Genomic DNA, 17,914 nt, shown 5'->3' on the forward strand with positions numbered 1-17,914 from the left:
AACTCGATTAAATGTGCTGCAGCGTTTGGCTGTTTCTCCTACCACTTAGTTTATTAATTAGCTGCTAACACCTTATGTCAGTGGATATAAACTTGAAACATAACCAGAGAAAAGCATTTAGAAAGTTAAATTCACCACTATCTAAAAATAATAAAATTCAAAACAAATACTTATGGTTCTGGATTGCCTATTGTTTTAGAGTTATTCATAATCCAGCATATTGTGAAATATTTTATTTTTGTTGTCTATATTTATAAGATGCATATTTTGTTTAACTGATATTTTTACAAAGAGTTAACTATGTTCATCTTTGCATCCAAATAATGCACTTATGAACTAGAGATTTTATGTGTGTATATATATACTTATGTGACAAAAAGTGCTGCAGGAACAGAGTTTTCTTCATAGAACTTTTAAATCACATTATATTAATGCTTATTCTTTACTCCGAAAAGGAATCTATTTATTGAAACAATTCACAAAATTTAAGATCTTTGATTCATACCCATTTCTGATAAAGTTATGTAAGACATTTATGAGAAATGTTGTTTACTTTCTACAGTGCTACTTGACAGTAAACTCAGAGTATTGATGAGAATAGAGAATATTTCCTAATAATTCCTAATAATAATTTAGGAAAGAATTTCCTAAATATCTTGCTAGTGAATAAAATTAAGTAGCACCTGAAATTTTTCGTCTAGCTTATTCACCAAGTAAGTAATGGAAATTTTCTATCAAACCATCTTTGGCAGATACTGCCAGTCCTTCCTTTGACCAGTTATGTTTTCTTAAAACTCCAGATCCACTTAACAGAAAGTGACAGGAGAAGCTGAAACAGGATGTTAGGAAGGTTTTCTTTTTATTTCTCTGATTCTCTTCCTTGTCTCCAAATTATCTCTACTCAGGCAGGCATCTGGAGAGTTTATACTGCAACTAAATGTGTGAGTTCTATAAATAGAAGATAAAATATTTTTTTCAAAAGAAATCAGAGGTATACTTTGGGAATCACAAGTTGTTTCTTAAAAGACACAGTTGCATTTAGCAATAAATTATATTTTAAATTTGTTTTTAGCTGTCATTTACAAGTCAGTGCCATGTGCAAATATGTCTGCTCCATGAAAAAAAAAATCTTACTTATAAAGCCACTGTTCTTTAATTGTATCTAGTACATTAACTTTTAGAAGATGACTTAAACCATCCTAAACTCAAAGGAAATGTAAAAGTTTTCTACGCCCAAATCCACCCTGGGGAGGAATTAGACCATGTTTGCATAATTAGGTGCAATTATTTGATTCATTGTTTTGGTGGATGAAATTTTCATACAATGGGAAAATTCTAAGTTTAAAAATTATTTTTCTCAAACTGTCTAAAATAGGTATTTTAACAGCAAAATACAAATGACAGTTTAAAGTAGTAAAATAATGTCTTCAGAAATGCACACTCTTATGTTACTTAAAAACTAATGTCTGCCATTGGTGCCTGTCATCACTATTTTGAAATCTCAAAAAGTTTAGAGTGTCAACAACCGTTTTGGTTCATAACAGTGTTTTGCCAAAGTACTTAACTGGGTATAATGCGAAATAATACTGGGTGTTTTAAAATGCCTCACTTTAATATTACCACAGTAGTAAATGATCTCATTAAAGAATTTGTCAGTCCCTCACTTCTACTTTTGTCTTTTCATTACCATTACCATCACCACCACCACCATCATTGTCATTTGTATTTCTGAAATACATCCCAGTGTACCACTCCATGTTCAGTTTGTCTAACCTTTCACTATTTGAACCTTATTTAAATCCTACTTTCTGCTATTTTTTTCTTTATTTATAGATTCAGATATCAGAGAAATGTTGAGAACTTTCTGAACAAAAAGACTAAAATAATTATTTCTTGTATAGTTAGGTTTTGCTCTCATCCCTAACTATAGGAACAAGAATACATACTGTTAATGCCGTTTTATCGCTTTGGAATTTTTGTCTATTTGTTTTTAATCAACAAAGTTGTTTATAAACAGAAATCATTGATAATAACTTAGTGGAAAGACAATGAAAAAGAAGAATCTTTTTCAATGATTCACCGTTTAACAAACCTAAAACTGCAAACCCCAGCTTTATAAAATAATGTGGCTATTATTGATCATTATATAAACATCGGGTTTTGAATTGCTTTACTTCAATGTATATTTGAAATTAGACATTTGGTTTTGCTCCAAATTTAGAATGAGATTTTTAATGGGTTTTTTTCTGTTTGTTTGTGATGTTTGGTTCTGTTTTATTTTCAGATCTTTGTGGATAATTTTTATGTTTTAGTCTGTGGTTTGTGTTTTTCTTTTCTCTCTCACCTTTAGTAGAGAGAACACAAATCTAATAACATAAATCCTTATACATGAAAATAGCCCTTTATCAAAATCAATAATTTTTGAAACTCTACAAATCAAAAGTTCATTCTCCAGCTGTTTTCAGTTCTTACGTTTAAAAGCTCTGTTGTCCCTTTAAACTATCACTGCTGATTTATTTGCTATCCGTATTTTTGTCCTAGACTAATTTCTAACATTTTTACATTACTTTCACGTATGTTTTCAGGAACAGTATTTTTATTAATAGATTTGAAATTATTAAAGTGATCTCCATATAGAAAGATATGAGAGATTTTTAGAAATATGAGAAAATGTTTGCTTCCTGTTTAGAGAAACTAAATTAGATTTCTAGTGTATCATAGTTGTGAATACACGTTTCATGGCAACCATAGTTGACATAAGTCTGTTTTTAAAGCAAGTATATTTATATATAATACAAATATTCTTACAAGACTTTTTTTTAATGTATTTTTAGTGAAAGAATTTCTAGCCAAAGCCAAAGAAGACTTTTTAAAAAAATGGGAAAATCCTGCTCAGGTAAGAAATACTCAAATTTTTCTATGATTTAAAAATCCTGTGTTAAGTAAAATCATGATTCTTGCCTAAATAATTTACTTGCAGAAACTTTAATTTTCAAGTAACATTAATAAATATAAGCTTAACGTGGGAATTTTTGTCATAACATATTTTGACTTATTAATAATTTTATGTATGCCAACATTGGAGAAGAAACTAACTTTTAATATAATACCTGGTTATAAATTTTGATACTAATTCCAAGTTGCTACAAACTCTTCATATTTTCTAATATTAGAGTAATTTTTATTTATGCCTTTGCTAGCATATTATTTTTTTTAATTATGAAAATAGGGGTCCTATTGGCCAGTTTCAAATTCTTAATCACAAATACTTGGCTGTTGATAACATACCAAACCTAGGGATTCTTTCATAAACAGTTTGATGGAGTAAGTTGTATATAACTTAAGTGCTTTAAATCTTAACAGATCTATAAACTCTATATAAAAAGAGCCCTCTATACTTGCCAAAAAAATCTCCTTTTGAAGTTATAAATAATTAACAAACTTTAATAGTAGGTCAAATTTTGAAAACCGTTCTCTTAGCACAGTTATTATGCTTCAAATATTTGCTCACTAGAAAATATTTAATTTTAAGTAAATGTTGTTTTATGAAAATACCATCATTACCAAGATTTAGAGCATGACCTGTAATTTAAAATATAATCACCCTACTGATTATAAAAAGTTACACATTATCTAACATAAAGCATTAATGGCGGTGAGGATGACGACATATTTATATGAAAAGCAATGACTAGCAAAAAGAGATGTTCTTTGGTCTATTAATGAATTTTGTTTCCATTATTTATTTGGGAACTATATTAAATATTTCAATCCATCTGTGTTGATATAACCAAAAATTAAATATTAATTCATAAGGTTAAATAATTAATTCAATCAGAATTAGAAGGACTTTTTCTTTCTACATTGCCATAGAATCTCATGGCAATTTAAAGTTATTGAAATTTTAAATTAAATTATGATGAAAACAAATGTTATAAGTAGAAACTTAGAGTCGCTTGCTCTCTCTGTAATGGTTCAACAGGAAGATAAGCTGTTTCTCAAAAGGCAAGATTTGATTTGCAATAGGGACAAAATCCAACTACAATGGACTTTGATAGCTATCTAGATTCCTCACTTATACAAGAATCATTCTGCATCACATTTTTCTCAAGCTAAACACTGTATAGACTGGCCCTTGGAAATATTTTTTTCTAAGATTTTCATGGAGATCTTTGTAATGAAAACCTATTAAAGAAATGGGTCAGCAATTACTCCTTATTGCTATTTAGCATATAATTTGTTCCTAGTAATTTTCATTTTGTTGTGGCAGCAGCAAATTCAGTAGATTGATGCTTCCAATTCTTTGCTTCTAGGCTATAGTCAAAGCCAAACAAAGATGTTTGCTCATAACAAAGCATCTATTCAAGGAGAAAAAAAGAGACTGATTATTGTTCTGGGACAATGACTCTTGGTTATCTTTGTGAGAATGAGGAACTCTTCTTTCCTTATTACTGTTTTAGGTAATACTGGGTTATTATAACATCAGAAAGAGAAAGCCATTAGGATCTCTCAAGCTGTTATTACCTAGATCTATATGCTCATATAAAGATAGAAATGAAGTTCCACAGTGCTTTCTTCAGAGGTAACTCTAGTGAAAGGACTCTGATCCCTCAGATTATGTATTCATTAGTGTTATTTCCAAGTGCACTAAGACTATACGGCTTTCATGATTGTTTTTGTCAGTGTACCTCTGGTCAGTTTGTAATTATTAAAATATGAAACTAATTTATTAGAAGTCCAGTGCTAGGAATTCATATTTGAATATGACCATTGGTATTTCAGCTGTGGCTCTTATTTCCTCCCATTACTATTATGCTTTGTTTGGTAATACAATTCTCTTCTCAAATATTAAATCCTTTCTTATTCAAGGGGAAAAATAGAACCAATAACTTGGAATCTCACTAGCCTTTTGTATTGTTTTTAAATGGATGATTATAAATTAAATTATCTATTCTGATTATCATTAAACCTATTATAGTTAACGTAGTCTTCTTATGAGAATTTCTCATTTTAAAGTTTATTTTATTTTTCATGTACCTGTAGAATAATGCCGGCCTGGAGGATTTTGAAAGGAAAAAAACCCTTGGAACAGGTTCATTTGGGAGAGTCATGTTGGTGAAACATAAAGCCACTGAACAGTATTATGCCATGAAGATCTTAGATAAACAGAAGGTTAGTGTTTTTGTTGTTATTTACTTGAGGGGTAAACGTCACTTTTATCAGCTAGATTATTAAATAGATGCAATATAATGACTTAACCATTGACACCTTCAAATAATTTTATTGTTGCACTTAATTTGCATTCTTATTATGAATATATGATCCATTTTTATAGTTTTAGCATATAGAAGTACATTATTTCAATAATTATTTATACATATAACAGGTATGTGTATGTTTACTAAAAAAATATTGAATTCATCATATAAAGAACACGTATCTCTACTACATTCTGCCTTGTGGAAAAATGCAAGAATAAATCACTTGATCCTTAGATTGAGGTAACAGAAACTTAGTGATTTTACTTTATGACTTATTTTAATTAAGTAAAAGCTCTCTCGTTTAACATGATTGATTTAAAATTTGAAAACCTACAAACTATACAGAATATCAAATCATTATGTTATATATTTAATACTAATATAATGTTATATGTCAATTATATCAATAAAAATTTAAAAATAATTTTAAGTATTTATCACATAGTGGTATATCTAAAGAATCAGGATATATCAATTATTCATACTTTAAATATTAAGCTTCTATTTTCTTTGTAATCACTTATAATTAAATAAAAGAAAAATGGCAAGTCTTGATATATTATCTTATAGATACTGTGTTCCCAGGAATGATAATTTGGCTTACTGGGTTTAGATAGTAAGAAAATGTAGTAGAAACAATCAGGGTTACAGATAGTGGCTAGACTAATGCTGTCTAATAAATATAATATGAGCCACATATGTAAATTAAAATTTTCTAGTAGCCTCATATTGAAAAAGTAAAAAGAAACAGTTGAAATTAATGTTAATAGATTCTATTTAGCCCAATGTATCCAAAATATTATCATTGCTGTATGTAATTAATATAAAAGTTACTGAGATATTTTACATACTTTTTTTCACACCAAGCCTTTGAAATCTGTTATGTATATTACCCTTACAGTATATCTCCATTTGGGTTCGCCACATTTCCAGTGTTAACCACATGTGGCTAGCAGCTACCATTTTGGACAGCGCAGCATGAGACTGGTCTGAGGTTCCAGTCCAAGCTCTGCTTTAAAACAAAAAACAAAACTATTTTTATACTTTAAAATATTTAGGGAAGAACTTTTTAATTCCTTTTTTGGTAAGACAGTGACTTGTTAAGTAAGTTACTGAGAAAGCTACCTGGGGGATAAATCATGGCGGAAGAGTATTTCCCAGAATAATAGCTGTTATTTTTAGTCATTTCTCCATGGCAGTGTTCTGGATCTTTTCATAATTAGGACAAAGACTTTATATTCTGATTTTTTTCAAGTTTATTTATGTTAATATGCTAAAGCTAAGTAATCAAATAACATTCCATAATAACCTTCTTTTATGTCAATAAAGTCACAAATCTTTCAATAAATTCTTTTTGGCATCTTCTATCTTAGGGTGTATGGGGTGAGGGGAAGAAAATCAGTACAGAAATTAAGGAAATTATATTTCTTTATTCCATATTATGTGTCAAGCATGGCTAAGCACTTTATATTTACTGTATCAGTGAATCTTCACAACTTTGTATGACATTAATTCCCTTTTAAGCCAATAACCTTTCTATTTAAGTAGTTGTTTCAAAGTCAAACAGCTAGTGAGATGAATCAAGAATTTGACCTACGTTTGTCTGATTTCTGCATCTATTTTCCTTTGTTAATTTTTCCTTTCAAATGTATTTGTTATCCCTAAGATCTTCCCGACCACCCACCAACTAGTCCCTCACTAACATTAACTGGGCTTTCACAATAACATCTTAATTTCCACAACCCCAGAGTTTTCACTGTCTACTAATTTACCTTCCTCACTACCAACAATGTTTTATTATCATATCATATCATCTCACTCACTCAAAAAGCTTCCTGATGTTTATTATTAAATGAAGTCAGAACTCTTCAGCCTATTTCAAACCCTGCATTATTTTCTTCCAAACTCCACTGTAGTCTTATCTCACACTATTCCCCTACACATCCTCTATACTCCACTTCTCTGAAACTTGACCCACAGAACTGTACACCGGTAGTGCTATGCTGGGAGGGGTAGGAGTGTAGGTGATAATATATGGCCTGCTTCCTTATTAATAACTCTTCAAGAGTTTGACTAAAAAAGAGCAGTTAGTAAGTAAACATTTATAAGTGCTTTTAATAGATTTCAACCACCAGAGATACTAAGAAGTAAATATAAATATTACATGAATTTTGAAACTAAAACATGGACTAAACTCCCAGGGGTACTTGATAATTTTTCTCTGCTATTTAGTGGTACTTCATTACCAAAATTTGAGAACCACTGTCCTAAGCTCTAGCCGACTGGAACTAGCACTCAGATTTACATTTGTATATTTTCTCCCTTCAGGTAATGGTTCTGGATATGAACCGTGACTGCACTGTCTCCTCCATCTTTTCCTAACCTTTGTTATCTATCCATCATTAAGACCCAGCTGAGCTCTCACCTTTTAAAATAGATTATAATAATAACTGACAAGTTTTGACCTTTTACTTTGTGCCAGGCACTATGTTGTCACTTGACATGCATTATGTCACACAGTCACTTTTAAAGGAGTGTTACTGTTATGTCATTATCAGCATTTTATAGATGAAGAATCTAGGACTCAGAAAGATTATGTACTAGGTCTAACGTAAACATTTTCTCCTCTGAACACTTATGACATCATAACCCTCACCTGGCAGTTGTTCATATATTGCTATTCACATATTCATGCGTCATCTTTCCTAATAGATTTTATGCAGCATGCAGGCAAATACACATTCCGTGAAAGAAGCCAATCTGAAAAGGCTGCGTAGTGTATGAACTATATGACATTCTGGAAAAGAAAACACCTATAGAAATAGTGCAAAGATCCGTGGTTGCCTCAGGTTAGTGGGGAGCGAAGGATGAATAGGTGGAGCACAGAGGGTTTTTAGGGCAGTGTAACTACTCTGTATGTGTTATAATGGTGGCTACATGTCATTATACATGTGTCCCAACCCATAGAATGTACAACACCAACAGTGAACCCTGATGTAAACTATGGACTCCACGTCACAATGATGTGTCAGTGTAGGTTCATTGATTGTAACAAATGTACCACTCTGGTGGGGAATGTTGATAATGGGGGAAATTTTGCATGTGTGGGGGAAGAAGTTATGTGGGAAATCTCTGTAACTTCTGTTCAATTCTACTGTGAACCCAAAACTGCTAAGAAAATAATCCATTAAAAAAAGCAAACACAAACCAATAGTAATTCTCCAGGTAATATATAATGTATTGTGGTAAGTATGGACTAATTAGTTCTGTAACTAGTTAGAATGTGGACAGTAGTGAATCAACCATTTCATGTTACAGATAAAAACAACAATAATAACTGAGATCCTAAGAGTTGAAATAACATCTCCAAAGTCACAAAACTGATTAAATATGAATAGGAGACCTAGATTACAACACAGATCTTCTGACTCTTCAGCCAATTATTCTTTGCTCAACATTATTTTTATACTATAATTTTATATACTAATTATTGGATGGTATCTTTAATTATCTGTCTTGTTCATATGCAACTTCTTCAGTTCTATGACTACTCCACATTGATAGTAAGACTTTATCAAGAAAGAATGTCACCTTCTAATGATTTACACACATATGATTATTTACATCTCCCTAAGGTCACCGTTTCTTAAATTAAAAACAGAATAACGTGGGATAGAATAACTGTCTCCATGAAGTCAGGATAAGTTGCTTTCCCCTGCTATGTACCTTATTGAGTAGACAATCCAGAGGAAGCCCAATTAATCCTAAATGACCTATTTATTATAAACATAATTGTTTTTTGCCAATATTTTGTGTATCCTCTTTTGTGGCTGTGCAAATTGAATTTTTAGGATTTGTCTTGTATTTATTCATGTATTATAAAGTGAACAAATTTTTAATTTATACCCACTGTTTTTCAATTATTGGCTTTTCCTCAATCTTTAATTTCATTACTGATCCTCTGAAGATGTAAATCAATACCTGTTTATTGCAGTGATTTGTGCCAGCTCCTTAGTGAACTAGAAGTCATTAGGAACCAAGTATTTTCACATATTATTTTTTAAGTAATTTATTATGAGTCTAATTCTTCTTAGCTCTTGCTTCTTTACTAAAAACCGTAGTTGACCATCTTAAGACCTAGTTTTAAATCCTCTGTTAGATTTTTCATTTAAATCTGATAAGTCTATCATCCTTGTTCAACTCTAGCAATTTTGTTTACCGAAGTTCATTATTATATGGAAAAAACATTTGTTTAATTTTTTTCTTGTAAAATTATAGTAACTTTTAAATTCCATTCAAATGCATTTAATATATTTATCTCTCAATTACAGGTTGTTAAACTGAAGCAAATAGAGCATACTTTGAATGAGAAAAGAATATTACAAGCAGTGAATTTTCCTTTTCTTGTTCGACTGGAGTATTCTTTTAAGGTAAATTTTACTAATATCCAAATAAAATATTTTCAGCCTCATATACACGTTTTTTAAAGATAAAGTTATAATATGATTCTAAGCCAGATGATAAACTTGGAGAATATGAATAAACAAAAAAAGTAAAATATTTTGGTTTTATATAATTAAATCTTATTGTACTTATAAACTTAGGTAACATGTGAAAAGGTTTTGGTTCTCCCTGGGGAATTTGTTAAAGGTAATGTGTAATTTTTCATGAGCTGGTACTATGAAATCAATTATTTTAATTTATCAAAATCCATAGCGGTATCTTATTAAGCAATTCTTACATTCATACAAATTAATACACCTACATACTTTATTTTTGTTTTGAACATTTTCTGCCACTATCTCACCATTTACTTTCTCTTAGTAATTTGTGCTCTAGTCTTTTCATGTATGTGAGATAGAACAATCTTTGGCCCTCTGCTCAACTGTCTCATAAACGTACACACAAGATTTATTCTTTAACTTGGCAGCTGTTCAGTTCTTTGGAATGATACTTGGCATCTCTCTGCAATATGGATTCATATGAAACATTTCAATCTTTTTTCTTTTTCCTCCTTTATTCTTTAAATCAAATAAAGACCTGTGACTTCCTGATGATGTTAAAAATCATTCATCTCTCTGACCTAATTTAGCACATAAAATGTAAATATTCTTACTAACTTTTTCAGATTGTTTTTTAACCTTGTTATTACTTTGTATACACAGAAGCATTAAATTATTGCTGCAGTGTTTAATTGTTCAAGACTTAAGTGTTCCCTGCAAGAGTAGGAATGGGGAAAAGTTCCAGACTAAATTGTAACGAGAATTCTAAGGGGGAAAAAGTGAGTGCCCCAGTGCAAAAATTTAGAGCATTTTCTATTTATTCTCTTTCCCAAGGTTAGTAATCTGTCAGATGGATTTTTAAATTTGTCTTTTTCTAACTGAAGAAGGCGTTATCTTAAACTATTTTCTTAAAAAATAATCTTGGTTTCATAATTTTGATTTATTTATCCTTTTTATATTTTCATAGGATAATTCTAATTTATACATGGTTATGGAATATGTCCCTGGGGGTGAAATGTTTTCACATCTAAGAAGAATTGGAAGGTTCAGGTAACTAATGCTTTACTCTCCTTAAATCTTACTATGTGCTTGTTTTAAACCAAATTTTTAATTTATTGTCAATGCTAAAAATTTACATCATTGAATTTAGTAATATTTTAGCTAAATGAAGAATTACGTGGAAATGTTAATGAGATCACACCATATTGAGTTTTAAAAATTAAATAAAAGCAGCATGACACCTATGTTAATGTTCTACCATTGGTAGATATTGTGAAGCTCTATTAATTGAAGAACTTCAAGAAAATGCCAAAATTAATTGAATTTAAACATACCAGTATTTATTGAACAAATATTAATTATGCAACTCCAGGGAAGTGGTTTGTTTGAGGATGAAGATAAAAAAGGAATATATAGAAAAGACAATAATGGTATCATAGTGATGAGATTATAAAAGGTTGTCTTGCAAATTTAATGCTCCTTAAAGTTGTTTCTATGTTGATGTTTGAAAATACATACATAATTTATATGTACATAATTAGGTTATTACTAATAAAGTCATGCAGTTATTAAGATAGGTTATAGATTCTGTTATATTTACGTGTGTGCAATAGTTTATAAGCTACTACTGTTCATTAATAATTACTAATAGAATGAAGCTAAAACCAGAGCAGAAATAATTCACTAAATTATATGTTGGCACAATTAACACATAAATATGAGTTCAGACAGGAATGATATGGTAATTAGATTCATAAAATGATGATGAGAGACTTGGGTTATCATGAGATTATTCAGTTATGGGCCAACATTAGAGATATATTAGAGCCTAAGCCAAAATTCATTTGTTGACCTAATATGTATAGGGTACCTAATAGGTATCAGGCACTGTTCTAATGCAGAGGAACTTCTGTTTATCTTTAATGGTTTCTTTTACCTTTTGTAGTACTTTCTCCTACTATCCCTTGTCCAAGCAGGCCCAGAATCCTCATGTTGCCCTATAATAATTCAAAGTTTTCCACTGAAGAACCATAGCTATACCTGCCTTCAAAAAATATTTTGTCTATTTTCTGTAATTACAACTTCTTTCCTTTGCAACTCACTGCACTTTTATTTCTTAAATATTTGACTTGGTATTAGGACGAAAGCAAGTTGATTGATATAATTCACACTGAGACACTGTCTTTTCTAACCTTTCATACATACTACATATACACTTGAAAGGTTGCTAACTCACATCTTAGAAACTTTGAGGCAGCGAGACTACTGAGTTATTGTTCAGCATGGATGGCTCTAATCAGAATCAATGGAGTCGTTATGATTCTTTACTTAAACAGCATCTGTCTAGACTTTAAGCTGCTATAGCATTAAATCATCCTGCAGTGTACTTTGTTTTCACCTTTCAACAATTTGATTATAGATCTATGTAATGTTTGTGTTCCTCCAATCAAACACCAATATGTGGAAAATATAAGATTCTGAGTTTATCTCATATTTATTATGATAAATTTATATTCACTTATAAGATAATAAGTGCATCTTATATTTACAGATGCCTGGAGAAAATAGGAGGGGACCTCCCAAGTCAAATGTTTCCAAGGTGTTAGGGATAAATGACCAGGATGGTTTTTCCAACCTCCCTTTACACTGTTCTCCTCAATTCCTTGCTATGACATAGGATGTAGATTGTTCGTGTTGGGGTGGGGCCAAAATTCAAAAAGCATTATAAAATATTGTCCCCCAAATGTATTTTTCTTTCCCTGTTTATTCATTCCATAAATATTTACTGAGCACCTGATGTGTATCAGGCTAGGAGCTAGGAAATAGTGACAAACAAAAGGAGCAGCATATACAGAAGATGCCAAAAAATGTATACATATTTTAAGAAAGGAAAAAACTGTATTAAAATTGTAATACTCAATACATACTGATAACAAAAAATGAATACATTTTTTTGGCACCCCCAGTATTATCTTTTTTTGGAATCTCTATTTCTGGTGCTACCAGATCAAACTTGTGCCAACCATCTTGAGGGAAATTCTATTCATAGTTAAGGTTTTCCATTGAGGACACAAATCTGAAAGTCATCGCAATTTGTCAGGCAGATTAGCAGAATTCAGTGTATACACTAGAAGATGAAATAGAAACTCAAACTAAAAAGTCAGTACATTCTTTTGGAGTAATAATTCAGAATGTGGCATCAAAACTACACTAACCTATCAATTGACCTATCTACACCTGCAAGAACTGTGTATATTTACAAATATACACATTAGACCTGTGTTTCTGTGTCTGTGTAAACATGCATAGTAAAAGATTTGGAAATTTAGACACCAGGATTGTATTTATGTTTTCTGAATGGGATTATGGGTGTCTTATTCTTCATTACTACTTTATGATACTTTTCTATAATGAGCATATATCATTTTTATAATAGGAATAGTCTGGGTAAAATGGCATTAATCTGCAGATTATTACAGTTAAAGAGCTTCTGTATAGTAAAATTCTTTAAGCACTTGAAATTTATGAGAAATGGAGCTGAAACCTATTATAGTAGCGATGGCCCTGATAGACAATCTAATTGGGACATTTGCTTTTCAATCATCCTCAGGGTCGGGCGTAATTGTAAATGCATCAATATCTTTTATGGCCAATAATAATTTAAAATATATTGACAATTTGAGAATTATATTTTTCTTCAATATATGCTGCCCACTAAGCATACCAAAGCATTATTTGAAAACAATTTAGAGATTAAATAAATATGTGGAAACTAACGAGATTCATTACATATGTTTCAAAGAAAAAATACTTTTTACTCCCAAACTACTTTCACCCCATGTTAATTTTTTATGTAATCTAATTCCTGTGTGTTAACCCATTTTACAGAAGTCAATGTTTTGTTCCTTTGCAGTGAACCCCATGCACGGTTCTACGCAGCTCAGATAGTGCTGACATTCGAGTACCTTCATTCACTAGACCTCATCTATAGAGATCTAAAACCTGAAAACCTCCTAATTGACCACCAAGGTTACATCCAGGTATGACCTGAACGCTTCATATAGAACGTATTTGAGAAAATACTAGGTAAGAAGTGTATGTATTTCACAACTACTAATATTGGAATTTTTTTTTTCTTTGATGGAGACAATTACTTCCTCCTAATAGTTTAAACTGAGCTTGTAGTTCCGCTGTTATTACCGAGAACAAAAAGTCCCATCAAGGATAGACCCTGTTTATATCTTCTGCAGTTTGTAGCTGTGAACTGAGCACAGCCTCCTGCATAAAGAAATAGTAATAGCTAACTTTGTGAGGACTCATTTAGTGCCAGGCATCATTTCAAGTGTTTTATATGTATCATCTCTTCTAATCTTGATAACGCTATGAAGTTTTAAGTACTAATGGATAGCCTCATTTTAAGGCTGATGAAACTAAGGCACAGCAAGGACACACAGGTAGAGCCGGAATGGAACCCAGGTAGTCTGTTCCCAAAGTCCACGCCTTTTATCACTATAATGCAGCTGCCAAAGGAACTGTGGGTACCAATACTGGACTGACTGGTGGCAGTGTTTTCTTTCCATTTCTGCTACTAATTGAGTGGGAACATCCCTTTTTACACATTATCAGGAGATTTTCTCCATGATGCTTTTGCACTTCTGATGATGTAATTAACAGCAGAGGACTTGTTGGACTAAAGAAATACTTCTCGCACTGCTTCATTTTTATTAAAACTATTTTGGGGTTAATTTGCTTCTTTGCTTGAGTCAGGGAAAGGTTATATAAGCAGGTGTTGTTTTAACCTACATTCCCTGAATAGTGGCGCTCATGGATTAGTCTCAATTATATTGACTTATGTTTTCTCTGGTTTCAATTTTAACCCTTTTTTAAACTTTCAACTTAAGTACAATAAATACATTTACTGTGAAAGAATAAATGTTCACAGCTATTTTTTGTCTTTCATAGGTCACAGACTTTGGGTTTGCCAAAAGAGTTAAAGGCAGAACTTGGACATTATGTGGCACTCCAGAATATTTGGCTCCAGAAATAATCCTCAGCAAGGTATACTTATAAAGTCACTATGGAAGAAGTAGAAGTATAAGGCATGCATTGGTGTAGACATTTACGAAAACAGTTTATTAATCTAATGTTACATTTTTATTGAATCTAAATTATGAATTTCAATCTGTGTATAATTACTAAAAAATAATTATTTAGAGTCTACTACTAATTCAATAAACCCAGTCAGTTTTAATTCTGAATCTAAGAGAAATAGTGAATAAATCTGACCTAGATCCATGTTTTCAAGCCAGCCCAAAGCATAACCTTTTCACAATTATTCCCAATAACAGGTGGCCTAGGAAGCCATGCTCTGGGTTACACCGAGAGGCAAATCTAAAGATGATACGCACTAGTTGTCCATTCCTCCTTTGTTTCAACTTTACCAGTTACATGAAAGAAATGTGTGTGAGATGTAGTTGTTTTTGTTTTTAATTTTAGTGTAATATTAGGAATATTACAGCAATTGAATACTGTGTTTCCCTGAAAATAAGACCTAACGAGAAAATAAGCTGTAGCATGATTTTTCAGGATGCTCGTAATATAAAATAAGCCCTAATGCGTCTTTTGGAACAAAAATTAATATAAGACCCGGTCTTATTTCCGGGGAAATACAGTAGGGCTTATTTTATATTACAAGCATCCTGAAAAATCAAGCTAGGGCTTATTTTCCGGTTAGGTCTTATTTTCGGGGAAACATGGCAGTTATAGTCTTAATAGAAGACAATTCTACTTCTCCAAACAGTGAAAATGTGGTGAGAGAAACTTGTAATTTTATCTAAAAGGATGGTTTAACTTCTGTTTTCTTTTCCATCGCCATCCCTTGCTGGAGAAAGCTAGAAAGGAGAAATTAATAATAAGTGGTCACAAACAAGAGCAAGGAAAGAGAAGGGATAAGACATGTGCCACGATATTTACAAACTGAATACCTACCTTCTGAATAATGGAAATTTGGCTAACCTATAGAAGTGTTAGAATAAAATAAAAGATTTCTTTCCGTTTTCTCTCATTATCTTTCATAATTTAAATCTTTAACTTTTCAGTCTTTTGTAATCTAAGTATCGTTGCTGTTAACACATTTCTTCTTTAACTACACTTAAATAATATGACAGAGTAAGTGCTAAAACTTTAAAAAATGTATATATATTGTAAAAATAATAAATGTTCATTATACAAAATTTGGAAAATACAGAAAAATATAAAGAAACAATAAAAAAAAAAAACAACTATCATCTTACCACCCAGAGCCAGCCTTTTTTGAAAAAACACTTTAATATATTTTTTCTACACACATTATCATAGTTGAGATATAATGAATGTGCAGTTTATAGTCAGCTGTTCTCACGTGAAGGATAACAATCATGCAAACATCACTCTAATGGCTTTCTTGCAAATGTAACCACAAAATATTTTGCCATCCTTCTATTGCTGAATATTCAGGTTGTTTCCCTTTGTTTCCTATTATAAATAACTGTGATAAATGTCTTTGTGCATAAAGCTTTTTCTGCATTTGAAATTATTTTTTTTTTTAGCATAAATGCCTAGAAGTGGAATTAGTGGGTCAAACGGTATAAATATTCTTAGGGTTCTCGATACATATTGCCAGGTGCTTTCCAAAAAGATCATAACATTTGACACTAGCAGTAGTATATGAGAGTGCCTGTTTCACCTCACTCTCTCCAGGGTATTCTTATTTTTAAAATCATAACTAATTTAAGAGGAAATAAATGACATTTAAAGTCGCAGATCTTTGATTAGACTTTTAGTACTTATAGCCATTTGTATTTCTTTGTGTGTGTGAATTACTATTTCATGTCTTTTGCCCATTTATTTATTGTAACTTAGTTTTCCTTATTGATTTGTTTTCATGCTCTATACCTAGAGTATTAAAAGCATCTGGCACATTTATTATGAACATTAACACACACTCTAAAACACAGAACTCAAAGTTTAGTAAAAGGATCTGGTTCAACATTACATGCTTTAATTATATAAAAATATTGTAATGAATGACAGTACTAGTGAGTTAAGAGTTAAACAAAGTTTAACTACCCATTTCTATTAGCAAAACAGAGTGCTATTCCTATAATACCTGTCTCTCTCTCCCTTTTAGAAAACATACAGAAGCAGAAAAAAGGAAAAGAAAATCTCTATATTGCAGTATTGTATTTTAGCTAATAATTCGAAAACTAGTTTGCAAAACTAAAGTTTTGACAAAAGGTTGGAATTTGGAGAGTGGTGAAGGTAATTCATTAGAGGATACTTTTGAGGGCAAACCAAAAGATCTGGCAAGAACTCAGCTCATTCCTCTCCATAATTAAGTTATTTTTAAATTTTTTTCTTTTTTCATAATCTTTTTCTGCCAATTGACACTGATCATAGTTGTTAACAAACTTTATGTAAATATGTTAATGTTTTATTCATATTTTTATGTGAATACTCCTACATCTTAATTTTAGTAAATTTAATATGAAAAAGCAACCCAATTAAAAATTACCTTAACATTGGACATTTGGTTTACAATGCACTTTTTATACATGTTATTTCCTTTCATTTGATATATAGTCCTGGCAAAACCCCATGAATTAATTTTCTTTTCTGTATACGTTTGAGAGATGAGAAGCCAACAGTAGATAGCTAAAGTGAAGTATATATTTAAATATTTACATTTATTAGATTTCAAATTAAACTGTTAGCTTTCATAAGATCCTGTGAAATGGATAAGATTATCTTTAGTATATTTACCCTCCTAAAATCCAACAATAGAGAGTATTTTGTAGTCAGCCACACTATTTATTATGAAAGCCAATGTCTACTAGTTTGTTTCAAAACTTTTGACATTCCTAAGTATTCTCTGGAAAATCCTGATTTATAAGACTATAGACCTGAAATGGACTTGAAGAGGTAATTTGGTCCAACTCTCTTCCTCTTGTTGAGCAGCAACTAAATTATCCCAATTAAACAGGGGATATGTTATTGTGTATAATATTCTTTATGATTTTATGAAGGAGATTTAATCATGTTTTCTAATATCCAATTCCAATATTTGGAAAAATCTCCCTTTTGTTTAGTTTAAACCTGACCTTATACATTTTG

At 31.0% G+C, this 17,914-nt stretch overlaps 1 protein-coding gene across 9 annotated transcripts in view; it reads left to right on the forward strand.

Annotated features, from left to right (window-relative positions):
- The window catches only part of PRKACB (protein kinase cAMP-activated catalytic subunit beta), a 106,445-nt gene that overhangs the window by 71,800 nt on the left and 16,731 nt on the right, over positions 1-17,914 (forward strand). For all 9 annotated transcript variants that reach the window (XM_033114381.1, XM_033114378.1, XM_033114377.1 and 6 more), the window contains 6 exons: positions 2,835-2,896; positions 5,044-5,172; positions 9,593-9,691; positions 10,731-10,813; positions 13,677-13,803; positions 14,726-14,821. In XM_033114381.1, coding sequence (XP_032970272.1) covers positions 2,835-2,896; positions 5,044-5,172; positions 9,593-9,691; positions 10,731-10,813; positions 13,677-13,803; positions 14,726-14,821 — 596 coding nt within the window. The remainder of the gene's footprint in view (positions 1-2,834; positions 2,897-5,043; positions 5,173-9,592; positions 9,692-10,730; positions 10,814-13,676; positions 13,804-14,725; positions 14,822-17,914) is intronic.

Source organism: Rhinolophus ferrumequinum, chromosome 9 (genome assembly GCF_004115265.2).
Source record: "Rhinolophus ferrumequinum isolate MPI-CBG mRhiFer1 chromosome 9, mRhiFer1_v1.p, whole genome shotgun sequence".
NCBI classification, from domain to species: Eukaryota; Metazoa; Chordata; class Mammalia; order Chiroptera; family Rhinolophidae; genus Rhinolophus; species Rhinolophus ferrumequinum.